Here is a 17,200-nt window from a genome sequence, read left to right as displayed (position 1 = left end):
TAAACGCAGTGAACTCAACCCAGCTCAGGAGAAAGAAGATGCATTCTGCTCGCTGTACACTTGAAATGTATTTGTGTTGTGTAAGCTGTGTTGAGCCCTCTTTTTAGTAAGCTAACGGAAGACATTCTGAAAACTGTCGGTTAACACATACACTGAGCTAACAAGCTAAGGATCACATACCAATCACCTCGTGTAGCTCATAATCATCTTTGTTGATGGACCAGGGTTGGGAGCTCAGGTCCTCCGACATGGCTGAGGAGTGTGCTGAGGCCGTACTATCTGTAGAAATGTGGTGAATCCAAAGACTGTGCGTAAAAAGAAGTCAAAGTAATCCAAACAGGACCAACAAGGGCGACACTTCCCCTTCTTTGCGAATCCTGCAGCACTCCTGTCATTCCCAAAGTTTGACACTAGCCTAGCAGCCCCGCCTACCGCATTCCTACTGAGCAAATGTGGACCTTCCCGGCGGCCATATTGAGTGTGGGACGTTAGCCCGCACTGTACCCCGGAATACTATTAAGTAACGTTAAAAAGGGAAATTACTGTTGGCACTGGTTGGCGGCTAATTAGACTGAGCTGCAGCTGAAGAAACAGAAATCGACAGAAGCCCGACTGCTTAAAACGATAGCCACAGATCCGTAACTCACATGTTAAGACTTTTACATCTAAATTGTGTCTGGATTTTACTTGTAAACATAAGCAACTATAAAGAATGTTTAAGTATTAAGTGAAACATGCCCCAAAATGAATCTAGCTGTTGGTTTCCGCCACACTTTTAATGGCGGATTGCTGTAATATCAGTTCCATTAAGCCCCGAGTATGGCTTTGCAGGTATTCGCGCTTCTAATACAGTAATCAAACCCCTTTTCTTTGCTCTAATTAGTACATTACGCGCCTATGCCTTCCTCGCCGACAATAATCTGATTAACAGAACACGGATACATGTCCAACTTGCTGGGAAGTGCTACCTGACAGGCATTGCATAGGGAATAAATTTTCCCGCAATTGAAGCATATGAAAAGAGGCGTATTGATTCAGGAACATCCTGTCTTGTTATTGGACAGTACCACGTTCGCTGCTCTGTGATTGGATGCCAAAGCGTTATGTGTAAAATGTACTGGGCCCTGTCTAGAAGGTAACCCCCGACCCGCGAAAGAACACGCGAGTGATAACTGTAACTCAAACCGTGATGTTCCCCGAGTGTTTTTGTCCTAGATATACCGAGATTTAAACCAGCGTTGGCACATTTAGAAACATAATTACTTTGAACAACGTGCACAATGAAGAAACGAGTACAAATCTCGCGAGAGTTTCGCAAATCAAGGGTTCCCTTCTAAACACGGCCAATATACTGAGCCAGGTAGTTCTTCTTTACGGCACTCAATTAGCGACACCTCTGGTGCATTTTATAACATACAGGATTTGCACAATCGCGACACCTGCTGGAAAACTACATAACATATCGTGCTTACATTTTTGTACATGACACTTTATAAATAAAAGAATACTGCCATTGAAATATGATAAAAATTTATTTAGAGGAAATCATATCAAGACCATTTATTTAAGACAAAATACATTAACTTTTTAGAAAACTGTTCTAAGAAGACCATTTTCAAAAAAATTACAAAATCAAACACTGGATTTCATGGTGACAGATGGAGAAAGTGAGAGAGAAAGGCAGGTGTCAGCAGTCAGGAAAACTGTAAGTACTTAACTGAAAGTACCACGATCACAATATCTCTTCCTCTTCAGCTAAAATCTCATCTAAAAGTTGATGCATAAGAGGAAGTGACCAGAGCAAAAGAACAGCTTTCACAGCGCATTTTCTGCCTTAAATACCATAAGATCCTCTTCTCCAAAATAACTCACATATATACAAAACACAGGCAGGCACAACCCGTGTTATTCTTGAAATTTTAATAACATACTAATGGCTTTGTGCAGTGAGAACTTTGCTGATATTTGGTACGCTTGTGCAGCTTCAGTTGCATAATGGTGCTATTCAGAAATCCGAATGTGATCTTCATAGGAAATTCTAATAGTAGCATTACAACATACACAGTTTACACACAGTAAATTATTCAGAAGCCAGCAGGATGTGGATAACAAGCAGTAGCACACACTTGAACCTGTAACGGTTTGGCCATAGTCCAGCATTTTCTCTGATGGAATAAAAAGGCACATTTAAACACGATTAACAGCCTGGTCCATGATTATGGTAGTGAGAGAGCTTTAGCCAGCCGCACCCAGAACCAGGCCTGCGTGCACGGCCGAGTGTAGTCACATATGGTGAGGAAGCGCAAGATGCTGGGGAAGGGCTTTGTCATCGACTTGTATATCACTGGAATAAGCCGCTTATTTCGAGCTCCTGAAACCGCAAAGAGAATAAAAGGTAAATTCCATGCATGCACCATCATATATCATATTTAACATGACCAAAAATGCAATTTACCAGGACTGAGGCTGAGAGCAAACTTGGTCTGGAAGTCACAAGCGTTGCTGTCGAGGTATTCGTCAGAAATCACCACCACCATCCTCTTACATCTGCACAGATGGTCACATGTTAATAGTTGTTGCAAAATGTGACAGTCAGTAAAATTAGGGAGATTTTTCAGATGCTCTCAGGTGGCTTTCTACATCTAAATTTAAAATGAAACTGTTATTAGGCTAGTATAGCTTTCTGCTGTGACTCAAACTTTCATGCCTTTTGCATCTCTGAACTTTCCATTTTTAATTTCTTGTCCACATAAATTAATATAGCCACAACTAGTACAATATATGTTGTTTGTTTGTTCTGAAATACTTGGAGTTTAGGACCACACCTGGCCCTATGTGCTGGTGCTTTCTTAGTAATTTTTAAGTAAGTTAAAGGGATAGTTCGGATTATTTGAAGTGGGATTTTATGATGTAGCTATCAATAGTTTTAGGTGAATGCGATATTTAGAATATTGTTACAGCTTTACCTTACTGTCAGACAGCCTTTAACAACAGGAAAAGGCAGCTATATAACCCACATAATGCTCTCTCCCACTCAACCAAACTCCAGTGGTAAAATCTGCAATTTTACATCACAGAACACAGGAGTTCTTGGTCTACTGCTGCCACAGTCTTTTAGTTTGTTTGTAATTGTGTGACTTTGATGTAAATTTGGATTCATCAGTGTCATACGATAACACAAATAAACTAACTGATTGAAGCCACAGAAGACCATAAACTCTTGTGTTCTGCAAGGTAAAATTACGAATTTTGCCAATGGAGTTTGGTTGAGCAAGAGAGCAAGCAATATTTGGCTTAAATAACAGCACTTTCCTGTCTTGGAGAGGCTTTCTCTCAGCAAGGTAAAGTGGTGAAGATTCTAAATATAGCATTAACTTAAAATGATGCTGTTATTTTTTAGGTGGACCTTTTTTAAGGCTACTTCAATACATTTTGCAGCTGACCCTGTCAACAGCGGTTCATCGCTTCGCTTTCGTGCTGAAACTCTTCTCTGCTTCTCAAAACTGAGGGCGTGGTGACGACCATCTACTGTTGGTAATAAACTGACTATAAATGAATACTTCATATTACCCCATTTCAAATAATTAGAACTATCCCTTTAAAGTAAAAAGGCAAATCAACAGAGTTAGACTTGAATATGGTCAGGTTAGCATGTGTCAATATTTCACCTCTTTTCAATGAGTTCGCTAGTGATGGTCCACACACAGGAGCCCGGGAGGACGTCTCTGTCAAACACACACAGTTTCAGCTTGTACTCCGTCTGCTCCAGCTCCCGGATCATCTCATGGACAAACTGAAAGTCACTCTGGCAGTAGCAGATGAATGCATCGAACATCTCAGGGGCACCTGGATTCAATTCAAACAGCACAACTTTATTTATCATTGATTGTACTACAGCTTGCAAGCCACTGTCAACAGTATTCTACACAAATTACATATATTTCACAGAAGCATTACATAAACACGATGAATGAGAACCACAAAGCTGTGCAGGGAAGTGGAACGGTGCAGCGATGCAGGCATGTGATTAAAACATCAGATGACTTGTAAGATTGGGAGCTTTTCCTGTGCGATGCCTTACCACAGAAAATAACGATTACACTATCTCAAGTTTGTGTTGCGCAAATACTGGCCCCTATAACTTTATTACATAGTCATTCATTTATCTTATTTTTTTAAAGAATGATAAAAAAAAATACTGATTGTTAGTAACCAAGAAGAGTAATTCTAGTTATTCAGAGTCAGTTCTCGATAGTTTCATCTGACATGCATGCATGCTACTTAAAAATCTATCCTCTATCCTCCACAAGTCTTGCAGATCATATGTCAGCCTGGTCCAAACACAGGAGCCCGGGAGGACATCAAAGCGTGTCATAGACCTGCTGATCCACTACCCAGGAAAAGTACATGCCTGTATGAAGGTGCATGTAGTGAAAAGAGCAGGACAGTCCATGCATGGAGGACAGACTGGTTGGGTTAAACACAGGACTTTCACAGAGGAACCTCGGGTTGGGTTCCTGTGCACGGTAGTGAAAGCCAGTTGTTTTAAGGAAGTAGTAACTTAACCCATAACCTAAATGAGTAGTTATGTTGCCAAATCTCTCACAAACTGTGACTATACTCTATATATGTGACATGACTGGAAAATTATTACAGATGTATTAACATGTGAGCAGCATGGCAAGCAGAGTTCCTACACCTTTTCCAATGTCAAATTTAAGCACTTTTCAAGCTGCATATTCAGTTTTTCCGGCTCCTTAAAGCTGTGGTGAATTACATTATACATACATATACATACATTTATAAACATATACCCAAAATGGTTATTCCACATCTTTTTTCACATTAAATCAAACGTGACTGTGCTTTAAACAACCATAATCATGTTTCATGGGAGCTTTCTACAGAAGGGTGACAAATTGAAGGAAAACACAATAAACTTTCACGTTTCAAAATGTGTCACCTGTCTCTAAGTAGACTCCTATACAACCTGACAGAGCCAATATTCAACTTATTTCATTTCGTTATCTGAAAAGTGAAATATTCAGTCTAGGAGTGATTTATTATGAAAGTAATGCATTGCAATTTCAAGTGGTTTCGAACACTTAATCCAAACCCAAAGACTTTTCAAACCTCGTTAACACTTCGTTAGAATTCACGTGTTTTGACAGATTTGCAGCACCTGTATGAAACCTGATTTTACTGTCTTTATTGGTTATTGTTGAACTAATTTACCAATTTATATTTATATACTGCTGATCAGTTCATTCCTTTTTATTTTATTTTCTGTGTAACTACAGCCGTGACATACATGTGGTGGATTAAAAAGTAAAATATGTCCGTGGCAGCTCTACCGTGCCTGTCGGAACAATGTCATACATTCAAAAAAAATAACACAAATAATTTGTTGTATGATGATGCGTGTTTCTGAAGTGACGTGATTAACGCTCAAATAAGGATTGCACACATACGGACCATCAGGGTCGTCCTCCAGGGTGATACCGATCCTCTCTGGGGTGCGAGGGTCGCAGCTGTCAACCACATCTACCTGAACTGGGGCATCAGCCTTCTTCTTCTTCAGACTCTCACAGTACTTCCTGACATCCTCATCTGGTATTAAGACGCAGACAAGGAACAACATAAATACAATGTTTACAAATACAATTACAATTAAGTTGTGGGAGATGAAATATAACCATATTTGGACATATATTTCTTGATACATTGTGAATCATGTGTGTTAATAGGGGAGACTGGGGTCAGCTGTCACTCAGTTCTTCCAATCAAAAACAAGCTAGAAATGTTGACACTTACTCTGCACATGCTCAGTAGGATTATGATGTCTAAAGCTTAGATGACTATGAATTTAAACCTACATCAGTTTTATCTGTCACTTATTGGAAAAAGATTAACATTAACAAACTATGCTAATATTGGTGTTGCTAGCTTGCAGACATGATTTTATGAACTTCATGGCCCGATGTAAGCATGTTCTTTGTCTGTGTTGTCATACTTTTACTGTTAGAAAATTAACATATTTCACTAAATTAAAATGTATAGTTACTTTTTAATCAATTAAACTAATTAACATATCATTACCATTAGAATATCTGCCCAGGCCTCCGCAAAAACAGACTGCATGTGATCCCTGACATCTAAAAGAATTTGAAGTAAGCACAAAAAGTCTTGGCTCAAGAAGAAAATCAAGTTCATGGACGAGGTAATATATTTAATTTAATTATGTTAGGTTTTCTCACATCCGTCTGCTTCCTTCCTCATTCTGTGACATATGCAACAGGTCCCTTGTTCTACTGAGTTATAACAACTAACTAGCGATGGCTAGCAAGAAACACACCGTTTCCTTTGATAAGTTAAGTATTTCTCTGTGTTTAACATTGTTAGAAATATTTGGGTTAGTCTAAGTACACAATACAACCAAATATATAACATAGGGATGGAGACCTTAAATTAACATCATACCATACTACAGCAGTAATGTGATTACTTTAAGGTGTGCTTTAATTTGAGATACAGTGGATTAAAATGATTTTTTTTTCAGTGTTACATTTGCCTACAATCATTGTTAGAGCCGTCAATTGAACTATTGATTAGTACACATATATCTGTTTCTTACTTCAAAAGATAACTTGTGTATTTCAAATCCAAAAAGCCTTTGAGGTATTTGGTACAATTGCCCCCAGTCTCCCCTACAGAAAGTGGGTTGAATGAAATTTGCTAATAACAGCTTAACAAAAAAAAAATCTTAATACATTTGAATTGTGTGTGCAACTTATAGTAATATGGAAAATGTACAAAATGTTGCAATTGACCCCAGTCTCCCCTAAAGAAAATGGATTGAATGAAGTTTACAAGTAATGGTGAAGTGAAATCTTATTTTCACCTTATTAATACAATACCAATTACAATATTTGGACAAATGTTTCATAATACAGTCCGAAACATGTGCGTAAATAGTTATTGCAATGTGGGAATGACGGCGAGTGAGTCATTTCCTGAAGTACATGGACAGGACGGGCGAAAACAACAAGAAGTAACAAATGAGTCAGTATTATGCAGTTGTACCAATCAAAAGACAATTTAAAACGTCTTAAAGATAATTCCTGATAAGAACAACGTACCTATCATCGGTCGAAGATCCTCCAACACGTCGTTTCTCTCCACCTCCTCCAGGATTGACAGCAGTTTTCCCACCGTGGCGTCCGTGCAGCGGGCCTGCCAGTCCTCCAGCACCGACTTGGTGGGGTTTTTAAACGCTTCATAGTTCTTTATCTCCAGGTAGGTGAAGCCCATGGCCTCGGCCACAGCCATCCAGTCCGCCGCCACCGTGCCCCTGGGGTTCAGATGCAGTCCCAACTTCTTCCTCACGGTCATATTCAGTGCAATCAGAGGAATCGTCCCCAAGTCCACCTCTGAATTTAAACACGAAGCCATGTTGGACAGTTTCTGAAGACGACATACCGTAGTTAAAATATGAGGAAAGGAAACATTGTAACCGCGGAGAACCTGGTTTGTAGTCGCGAGCTGCTTCACTCGTCCAGTTTATCTGAAAAGAACAAGGAAGTGATGTTAGCAGCTGTGTGCGGCGGGTTGCGTCACGCAAGCGGGAGGAGATGAACTATTTACCTTCAGAAAAACTTTGACCAAAAAAGTCACTTCCTCTGTATCTGGGCTGTCGACCTCATTTCAGTCCACGGGACAACTTGTACTGCAGAGGCACCATTTATCAACGACCTGTAATGGCATGGAAATTGCATTATTCACACAGTTTTGTCCACACAAGTCTGTTATTATATTATATTATTATAAAGCTAAATTCCTTAATTCAGCCCTAGGCTTTAATTTGTTTCAAAGTGAGGTTGAATTATTTTTTTTATGTCTCTTGAATTTCTAACTAATAAAAAAGTCATGTCAGTTGCCAGTATTTACTCAGATGTTTACTTTAAGTTGTCTGTTTTTTTTTTATTTGCTTGATATTATTTGTTTATATATTTATGTATGTATTTAATTGTTTCTTTCCTCTCCCTGTTTTCACTTCTGATATTACTCTCTAATGGAATTATTAATTGTCATTTGAACTGTTATGTCTGCTAGTTTGTACATATACATGTTAAGTGAAATTTAAAAAAAACAACATACAGCTCAGTTTGATCTCAAGAGGACTGAACCACTAAACCCATTGCAGAATAACCCATAACAAGGGTTCCCAGCTTTTTCATGTCAAGGAACCCCACACAGGGTTGGGAGGGTTACTTTAAACATATCAGAGACAGTAAGATACTGTAATGTTAGTAATTAGGGTAGATATTTTGTTCCAACATCCAAAAAATGTAATGAAAGTTTAAGTGTTGTATTCATTCTTTTGCTGGGGATCCCCGACAGCTCACTTAAGGATCCCTGTTGGTCTCTGTGTGAAAACCACTGCCTCCAATTTTTCTCTTTCTTAGTGAATCAAGTACAAGCAGGGGCTCTTTGAAATGAAACTGAACGTTTACTCATCTCTTTCCAGATCAACTATATTAATCACTGAAGGATGACGTGTTTACCCACCTCTGTATTTACCACCACACCCCTGAGCACAAGTCAATTCTGAAAAACTTTCACAATACATGATCTAAGCGTTTACAAAGCGGAGGATGAACATCGTGAAAAGTGAAATATCAGCAAGGTGTTTTGTTTTGCCACACCCAGTCCACTGCGTGGGTCTTCAACAGGAGGTCTGTGGCCACTTGAGGTTTTTTCCAATTATTAAAATATCTTCATAAAATAAATATGCAGCTGCAGGTAAGTGCAAACAACAGAAAACGTGAAAATATTCAATGCAGTATAAGCAGTAAGGGGGTCACTGCTCCAGCTCTTTATGCAGGAGTCCGTGGCCCGTAGTTATTGACTGCTCTGCAAACCTTTACACTTTGCAGAGTCACCCAGAGGCCCCTGACACCCCTGACCTAAGGCATCCATACCAATGTCATGCCATCTTGTCAGCTAATAACCCTCCAAAGTTAAGCTCAGTTTTGGTGAAGGAAAAACTGGCACGGTCATTTCCAAATGACTTCTCACCTCAAGATATCTGAATGAAAATAGATTATCTGGGTAAAGTCTCCACTTTACAGACACGCCCACTTCATGCCAATACCATGCATTTTTTTTTTTTTTTGCATTAAGTATTTATGCGTTATTTTCACCTATCCTGGAAATGGTGCGTTTGAATATTCCTGCAAACTGAGCTCATTAAATAACACTGGAATTACATAAAACCAGTCTAACTGGAAAACTGAGACTCTTATTCATGTGTGATGATGTTAATTCCCATAGAAGCCATTTCACTGTAGTAAGACCATTTTTTTTAAACTGTAATATGATAGTGGTAACTTGTTGGAGGTAAATTCAGTTACTGGTAAAGATCTAATCAGCTCTAAAACAGGAACCATCTAAATAACCACAACTTCCACTGGAACCAGGAGGCTCAGAATAGATCTCTTTTAATTTGTTGTAAAGCTGCCTGGCTCCATGTAATGCTCTAAACAAATGACTAAATATTCTGAATAAATAACAATGTTTAAATAGATAAGTCTGAGAAGTTACCATCCCGTTTGTTTCCTCTCAGTTCATAGCGTTAGGCAAACCCAGAATACTTGGTTAAAATACCATTTCACTAAACTGAGACTACAGTAGAAACAGAAAACTTTTTATACATCTACTGTAGATAAGAACATGATACTATACAAAAAACTTTACCAGCAAATCTCTGCTGGTTGCATCTGGCAGTTGTGGTGGTAGTAGGTGCTTCACCTCTTGCCTGTTGGAGATCTGAGTTCTCCTGCACTCACTGGTTTAGTTTTCTTTTTTATGAAATGGCGTGCAGCAGTGGGCATCACTGACATATGTTGTCAAAAATAGAAATAAGTTTCTGTTCCTTTTTCCTTTTTCCTACTGGCCCCTGAATGCAGAAAACTGAAATTAAGACTTCGATATTTATTCCAGTGCTTAAAAAGGTATAATTTATCACACTGCTTAAAAAAAAATCTCAACAAAAACTCTTCCATTTACTGATTTTATTTTGTAGGCACCACAAATAGGCACACTGAAAATTAATTTAAAAAAACAAAACAAAACTGCATATCTAAACAGACATAATAAACTTACATGGAAAACATTCTGCACGAAAATATCTGCAGATCTTTGTAACTGATTTCACCGCCTCAGTACTAAAAACCACAAAGCGGTTTTCAATGTTGCTGCAGCTTAACAGGAAATGTAGAAAAAAATGAGTCCGTGAAAGGTGTTTTATGAGGCCCATTTTTCTAGAGAACTGATGCACATATATAGATCAGCCAAGTTTAAGTATTCGAGCACAGGTGCATTTCCTCAAATTAACTTCCCCCCAGTCGGCACGTCAGTCTCCAACACAGATTTTACAGCAACAGTCCAAGTTTGCATCACTGGAGCTTCAGAGCGTCTGTCCATGTGCTCAGTGTTTTTGAGTCAGATCACAGGTTTTTGCTTCTGGAGAAATAGAAATCTATTCCTCTGTCGCGATGCTGTTTGGGGGTGTGAGAAGGGCCTTTCTTTCCTTTTGGTGAAGGCCCTGTGCCACTCTGGAAATAAAAAAAGAAAACAAACATCACTGTGACAGTTTAAAAAAAGACAATGAGGCAACATCGTCTGTTCAAAATAAAATTCAAGCACATTCAAACTACCTACCCCAAAACTTTCCAGTCTCAAAGCTTTTATCATCAGACTTAAATTGTTACTATAAAGAGAAATTCTTTATTCTCAAAGCAATCGATGTATATTGTCACTTGTTTATTTTAACAGCTGTTCATATTCAACTTGATTGTATGTTTTAATCATAATTATTTGATGCTTTCTGATTTCCAGAGTAGCAGATCGACAGAGGAACATGCCTAAAACATTAAATTAAGTATTTTGCAACATTCAGAACTTTGTATGACACAAGGTGAAGCTAATTTAAGCTATTTTATATACAGTTAGCTAGTTTTAGTCCAATGGTTCCTAGTGTAAGGTTTAAAAAAAAAAGAAAAGAAAGAAACAGGTTCTTCTAGCTCTTGTCCTGGTCCTTCTAATGCCATGTGCAAGAATCCATCACTGTTTGATGACCCAGGAATGAGATTCAACAACCAACTATATTCAAGCAACCAAACAAAAACATCAGTATTTGACAGTGACTATCTGTCTCCTACCCACATACTCCAGCTTGTAACCTTTTGAGAATTTTAGGGGGAAAATCCCTCTCTGCAGCTGCTAGTAACTAATAACTGCTACTAAAGGGCAACAAGACAAAGAAAACTGTAATTTTATCTGCCAGATAAATGCAGTGGAATAAAACTAGATATAATAGAAATACTCAAGTACCTCATTTTGAAATTGTACTTAAGTACCGTACTTGAGTAAATGTACTTAAAAGTTGTTTCAAATGAGACAAGTCACACAATTTGACAGGAATTTATATATTCAAGAAGCAGTTATTGAGGACTAATGCTAGAAGTCATTGTGTTACAATCAAAGGACTTTATGGGACGACTGCGATGATGAAATGAAACATTAAATAGGAGCAAACAAATGTTTAAAAATGAGCTGAATGCATGTGAGATGGATGAATGGAGAGGGGAAGTAACATGGAGAGATGGGACAGGATGTGTAGGCTGATTTCTGTTGTTTTGTTTGCTTTATTCTGTTTATTTGCTCTTGCTGTGTTATGTTTATTTTTGTTTGATTTGTTTGAGTGGTGTACTGTGAAAACTGGGGCAAAAAGCTGGAACATTCAGGGAAATATAATAAAGGGAGCAGGACTTGATAAATATTCACTTCCTACTCTAAGTTCATTTGTTTTTTGTTTTGTTTTTTTTGTTACTTGTATATTTTTTTACTTAAACTTCAACAGTTTTGTTTGCAGCCATCAGAGTTTATTTTAAAAAAAAGCTGTTACAGCAGCAGCAGCAGCAGCACATAATCATACAATCCACTTCCCTTTTCTCAAACACCCACCGGTTTCTTGTTAACGTGTCTGCTCCATTCAGGCGCTGTGACGATGGGCGTCGGGTAGGTCTCGCCGAGGGACACATGAGCATGTGACAGCGCGGCAGAGCTGAGGGTCCAGGGCGTGTGCACGTCTGCTCCTTTGACCCCCTGCAGCTCAGGAACCCACCGCCGCACGTAGTCACCCTAAAGCAGACGCACGGAGAACCAAGCAAAAGTTTCCTTCACTTTTGTACTGATTTCGTCACCATCATGTCACAGCAACACCACCACAAACACCAAGCTCCAGACAAATGTCAAAGAGAACTGAAACTAAAGATTCATGGATCCTCTCAAACATACATTACTGTCATAGTCGAGGCCTTGCTTGATCATGTTGAATTTCCTGTTCTCTCTGGGGTCGTTTCCTATTCCAGCGCTGTACAGCCAGTTGCCATAGTTGCTGCAGACATCATGGTCGATCTTTGGAGGAATAAAATATACATAACATGAAATGCTGGGCTCAATATTAAATAAATGATATTCTACTATTCCACAACGTCTCAATAAGTAAATCATTAATTAGACAATTAGTCACGTCCTTAAAATATCACTTCCAAACTGATTTATTAACCTGGCCTTCACTGCTTACCAGCAGGTATTCAAACCACTCAGCTCCCATCCTCCAGTCCAGGCCCAGGTCTTTAGTGAGGAAGCTTGCAACATTTTGGCGCCCCCTGTTGGACATGAAGCCTGTCATGGCCAACTCTCTCATGTTGGCATCTACAAACGGCACTCCTGTTCGTCCCTCTGCAAAATAACGAATGATGCATATTTTCAGCTATAGTTCATATACTTTCAATGCAGCTTTTAAAACACACTACCTGAATTTTTAATAAGGAGTATTTTGTGAGTTATGGGAGAAGAAACTGGTGCAAACCTTTCCACACATTGAAAAGCTTCATGTCCTTTTTCCATGGTACAGATTTGTCTTGAAGACCTGAGATAAAATTACCATGAGCTTTACATTCATTTATAGTAAAATGAAAAAAAAAATGAGCCGGAAACTGGAGCCCCTTTTACCTTTGACCTGAAACAGTCTGTTTCCGTATTTGGCAGCTACAAACTTGAAGTAATCCCTCCACAAAAGTTCAAAAATGACCCTGAAACACAGCAGTGAATGAAATAAAATGATTATCAATAAACACAGTATCTCATAAAGCCCCACTTCAAATAATCTGAACTCTCCCTTTAAGTATTGCAGTCCTTTCTAACACCAGACTCACCAGTATGTGCTCTGATTGGCTGTTCGCTCCCTCTCATACTGCTGGATCTGATGATAAATAAACCTGGGTGAAATGCAACCCATGGCCAGCCTGCAGAATTCGAGCACCATTAGAGATATATTCACAGGAATTATTTACATGGAACATTAAACTCTCGTAGAGGAGATGAGCACTCACCAAGGTGCAAATTTAGTGGAATAATCCACACCGATCAAGCCATTACGAGTCTCCTTGTAAGTTGCAACTGCATCCTGCAGAACAGACACATTAGTTTTATGATACCTACAGCAAATAGTAGGTCATATATCATCATATGGGTGTAATGGACTTTGTACTCACAGTGTCCCAGAAATAGTGTTTGAGTCTGGCCAGAGCCTGACTTTCTCCACCACTGCAGGGGAAAGCTGAGCGAGGATCACTCACAGGCTCTGCGAGAATAAATAAAAGACGCATTTCAGCTCCAGACTGAATTCATGCACGTTTAACACTCCCTGATGTGCATTAAAGACGCACACAATCATAAAAACTTAATAGTATACATGGAAATCGAGCCTGTCTGCTCGCTCGCTGGCACTTAATGATGAAATCTGTGCTCAGCAGTTTGCCTATTGGATTCTGAAGGTAGCAGCAGTTTGAATTTACTCAGCAGAGACGCTGCATAAAATGAACAATTTGATTTCCAATTTGCCAACAGCATGTTAAGACATTTTCACAGAAATCAATTTAATAAGCACATAAAATAAATGTGCAGGTATTTGTCTTGTTGATGCTGATGCAGACACAGTTTTATCTGCAAAGTTACGGAAGACAAAGTTATATTGTATAAATAAAACAATTTGGATTGAGCAGATAAAACATCAGGATTACGCACCTGTCTGTTCCAGGTCTTCTGCTGTGGGAATGGCTCCTTCCTCCAGCCCTGAGGGGAGAGGTTTTAGCTGCTCGGGGGTTGGGAACACGGGCCTCACCCTGCTCTGGGTCTCCACTGCCTTCCTGAACTGAGTGTACACATCAGGCAGCCTAACGAACCAAGAGGAAACGTTACAAGATATTCTGAGCACTTAAAGGAGTAGTTTGGATTATTTGAAGTGTGGTGGTTTGAGGTACAACAGTGGAAACCTGCTGACCGCTCCCAGGTGGTAGAAGCAAAGCTTGTAGGTAATACAATGACTATCGACAAGTACCTCATACAATCCCACTTTAAATCTTAACTATCCTTTCTACACTTCTTAATTTCCATCTCTTATAAAATTGCTTGTTAAGCAGAGCTTCAATGTTTTGTCCTCTCTCACCTGGCTATGTGATGAAATGGTAGATCATCTCTGTGGTACAGTGTAGACCCCCAGCAGGTGTGAACTTTGACCTTCATCTGTGCACAGACATCCTTCACTCGCTTCTCCACATTCAGTTCTTCCGACGTCACCTTGAACATGAAGGAAAACTACGTCAAAATCACCAGACAAATGCAGTAAACATGTGACAATAAGAAAAAAAAAAGTGTGTTAAAGCTACCTCTTCATGGAAAGCCACAGTGCTGACAGAGCCCAGCTGCTTGATGAGGTCGGCAACTACCTCCTCTGGTTTACCCCGCCTCACTAAGAGGTTGCTGTCACAAACATTTACACACACACACACACAAAGGTTAACACCATACCAGACAAGCTGCATCCTGGGTAGAGAGCTGGTAATTCACCCCTGAGACCGGAAAAAAGACAGGAATAATGTGTGCAGCCCTCATATTAATGTAAACATAACCCCCTATGAGCCCAGGTGTGTCCTGTTACATGTGTTAAATCCTAGAAAGCTGAGGACAAGGTCTGCACCGACTGTATGTGTAACAATAACGTTATGCAGAAGTTTGTGATCATTTTTAAACCTTGTTTTTAGTTAAAGTTTAAAGTTTAGTTACCTGCCCTTGTTGAGCAGAGTGTTCCTGAGGTCCCTGATACTGTCCAGTAAGAAGCGTAGGCGGAAAGGCCCTGTCTTTGGCAGGTTGTAGTTGTACGTTCCCGCGTAATGTCTGGGATCGAAGCAGTACAGTGGTACAATGTACTCTGCATTTCTCTGAGCCCAGTGGAAAAGCTGCATGTAAAGAGCATAAAGTATGAGTCACTGATGACATCATCTCTTAGCAAAGTGATCACGACATGATTACAGTGGCAGCGAACACATCTGTAAAATAGCACATTTGATTCTGTAAGCAATTTGTTTTGGAGCTCAAAATATGGCCCCTATGCTGAAAATGAAAATGAACTGCCATGGTGTAACTAAAGCTTGTAAACTAGTTTTGAAAACACATAACCTTGATTCTGATTTGATATTTCAGGTACGACAGAGTAGCTGGGCTACATTTATATTTTCATGATAAGTGCCAGCCCTAACAAAAAGTAAATCAGAGGAATCGATTTTGATTCTTATTTCTCATAATGAGAATAAAGACGAATTGTTGAGAATAAACTTAAATCATCAAATGGTATTTCAACAATATTATCAATACAATGATATGTTAACTTTATTCTCAAAATGCAAAATAAAATAAAAATATCTCGCTCTTTTGATTTTTTTTTTCTTATGCCTGGCACAAATATTGAAATTTCAACTCTATTCTCAAAATTTTGACTCCATTCTGCACATTTTGACTTTATTCTTGGACTGCACGTCTTTGCTTACAAATCTCTCGTATTAGTAACACAGAAAGTATTTTTCAATACTACAATTTTAACAGTCTTTTATTTTGAAAATGCCACCACAGTCGTACATTTTAATGTCACAATTATACGATGTGGCTGACTGAAGGCCTGTAGTTTTTCCCTGCAAAATTAGATATTATAAAATGGGGATAAATGACAGGTCAAGATCAGGATTTTAAAATATAGTTTGTGCAGTTTTTTGTGAGGAATTCCTTCTTCGTTTAATTTAACTTGGAGAAGACGGTTTTACTCTGAAGAAATATAAACCGGAAGTAATATTGTTGTTACTAGGTCGTGTTTGGAAGAGAACCCTTGATTCGCGAAAATCTCACGAGATTTGTATGCGTTGTTTCTTCAATGTGCAACTTTTTCACACTAATTATGTTTCATAATGTGGCAATACTATTGGTGAGATCTGTGTAGGCTTGTGGACAAAAATACTTCGTTAGGGTAAAAAAAAACCCTCACAAATCTGGTTAAATTGATCACTCACGAGATCTTCGCGGATCTAGGATTCCCTTCTAAACATGATCTGGTTGCTGCGGGCGAAACATAGTGGCTTGATGCTAGTCACAAACACAACAGCTACATACTCGTGCTTAAATTGTTCTTGTAATTGCAGCATGAACGCTAATGCTACTCAACGGTCAGACAGGGTTAAAACAAACAAGTTAACTTGCAAGTTCAGTGGCTTATCTAAAGTTAAATAACGTCAGATTTCATTACTAAGCTAACAGCCTCAGTCTTACCTCACTGTCGTGGAGACGCAGGTCATTTCTCAGTAAACATATGACTGTACGGGAGGTAGACATAATAATATCACTCGTACTTTTCAATATAGCAGCAATAGTTTAGTGTCTGAAACACCGACAGTGTAACAGGGAGCAGCTCCTCTTGTGTGACTGTCAGTCGTCTCTCCTTCACTGGCTGCTCTTCACTCCAGTCACGTTTTCAGACACGACGTTACAAAACATCACGTTTTGTAACGTCCTGTTTGTTGTTATTCAACAGTTCAGCAGCTGCCTCAACATATAAAACTTATAAGGACAGTTTCACCAACATAAAGTCTGTCAAGTGTTTCCTTTTGCCAACATAAATCCAGACGTGTAGTATATATAGACACTCACTGGGCATTTTAATTCATTAGTCCACCTCAGTGGTGAGGTAGGGGAGACTGGGGACGGTTGCAACTTTCCATTTTTCTCATGTACTCAGTGACCATTAAGA

At 39.1% G+C, this 17,200-nt stretch overlaps 3 protein-coding genes across 5 annotated transcripts in view; all 3 read right to left on the bottom strand.

Moving 5' to 3' along the window:
- oxsr1b (oxidative stress responsive kinase 1b) overlaps nt 1-496 on the bottom strand; it is a 53,986-nt gene extending 53,490 nt beyond the window's left edge. Inside the window, exon 1 of one of the 2 annotated variants that reach the window (XM_084747218.1) lies at nt 181-496. In XM_084747218.1, the coding sequence (XP_084603344.1) occupies nt 181-250 (70 nt within the window). In that variant the 5' untranslated portion in view covers nt 251-496. The remainder of the gene's footprint in view (nt 1-180) is intronic. The other variant, XM_084747217.1, reaches the window with a different exon arrangement.
- Nucleotides 497-1,513: 1,017 nt separating this feature from the next.
- myd88 (MYD88 innate immune signal transduction adaptor) lies at nt 1,514-7,526 on the bottom strand. The gene is made up of 5 exons (XM_084746861.1): nt 7,140-7,526; nt 5,476-5,610; nt 3,669-3,846; nt 2,456-2,547; nt 1,514-2,371 (listed from the first exon to the last, which is right to left on the bottom strand). The coding sequence occupies exons 1-5, from the start codon at nt 7,450-7,452 to the stop codon at nt 2,217-2,219; spliced, it is 873 nt and encodes a 290-aa protein (XP_084602987.1). The 5' UTR covers nt 7,453-7,526; the 3' UTR covers nt 1,514-2,216.
- A 2,536-nt stretch (nt 7,527-10,062) lies between these two features.
- cry-dash (cryptochrome DASH) lies at nt 10,063-16,866 on the bottom strand. Of its 2 annotated transcripts, XM_084746981.1 has the most exons (14): nt 16,723-16,866; nt 15,193-15,365; nt 14,796-14,889; nt 14,576-14,706; nt 14,155-14,303; nt 13,623-13,711; nt 13,461-13,534; nt 13,284-13,373; nt 13,081-13,160; nt 12,938-12,997; nt 12,650-12,807; nt 12,361-12,480; nt 12,028-12,204; nt 10,063-10,616 (listed from the first exon to the last, which is right to left on the bottom strand). In XM_084746981.1, the coding sequence occupies exons 1-14, from the start codon at nt 16,783-16,785 to the stop codon at nt 10,509-10,511; spliced, it is 1,566 nt and encodes a 521-aa protein (XP_084603107.1). In that variant the 5' UTR covers nt 16,786-16,866; the 3' UTR covers nt 10,063-10,508. The 2 variants fall into 2 exon arrangements, with proteins under 2 accessions (XP_084603107.1, XP_084603108.1); XM_084746982.1 differs by lacking the exon at nt 15,193-15,365 and having other exon boundaries at nt 10,064-10,616; nt 16,723-16,863.
- Nucleotides 16,867-17,200: the final 334 nt, after the last annotated feature.

This window comes from Lutjanus erythropterus, chromosome 21, assembly GCF_056507025.1.
Source record: "Lutjanus erythropterus isolate fLutEry1 chromosome 21, fLutEry1.hap2, whole genome shotgun sequence".
Classification (NCBI taxonomy): domain Eukaryota; kingdom Metazoa; phylum Chordata; class Actinopteri; order Lutjaniformes; family Lutjanidae; genus Lutjanus; species Lutjanus erythropterus.
The sequence above is the reverse complement of the archived record's forward strand: the minus strand, read 5'-3'. Positions and strand labels throughout refer to the sequence as shown.

Coding starts and splice junctions, on each gene's coding strand:
- myd88 (XM_084746861.1), bottom strand. CDS start 7,452: ATGGCTTCGTGTTTAAATTCAGAGGTGGACTTGGGGACGATTCCTCTG. Junction 5,611..7,139: donor GGATCTTCGACCGATGATAG/GTACGTTGTTCT, acceptor TCTTAATACCAG/ATGAGGATGTCAGGAAGTAC. Junction 2,548..3,668: donor AGCGAACTCATTGAAAAGAG/GTGAAATATTGA, acceptor CCATCTGTGCAG/ATGTAAGAGGATGGTGGTGG.
- cry-dash (XM_084746981.1), bottom strand. CDS start 16,785: ATGTCTACCTCCCGTACAGTCATATGTTTACTGAGAAATGACCTGCGT. Junction 14,304..14,575: donor CCATTTCATCACATAGCCAG/GTGAGAGAGGAC, acceptor TTGGTTCGTTAG/GCTGCCTGATGTGTACACTC. Junction 13,712..14,154: donor AGAAGACCTGGAACAGACAG/GTGCGTAATCCT, acceptor TTATTCTCGCAG/AGCCTGTGAGTGATCCTCGC.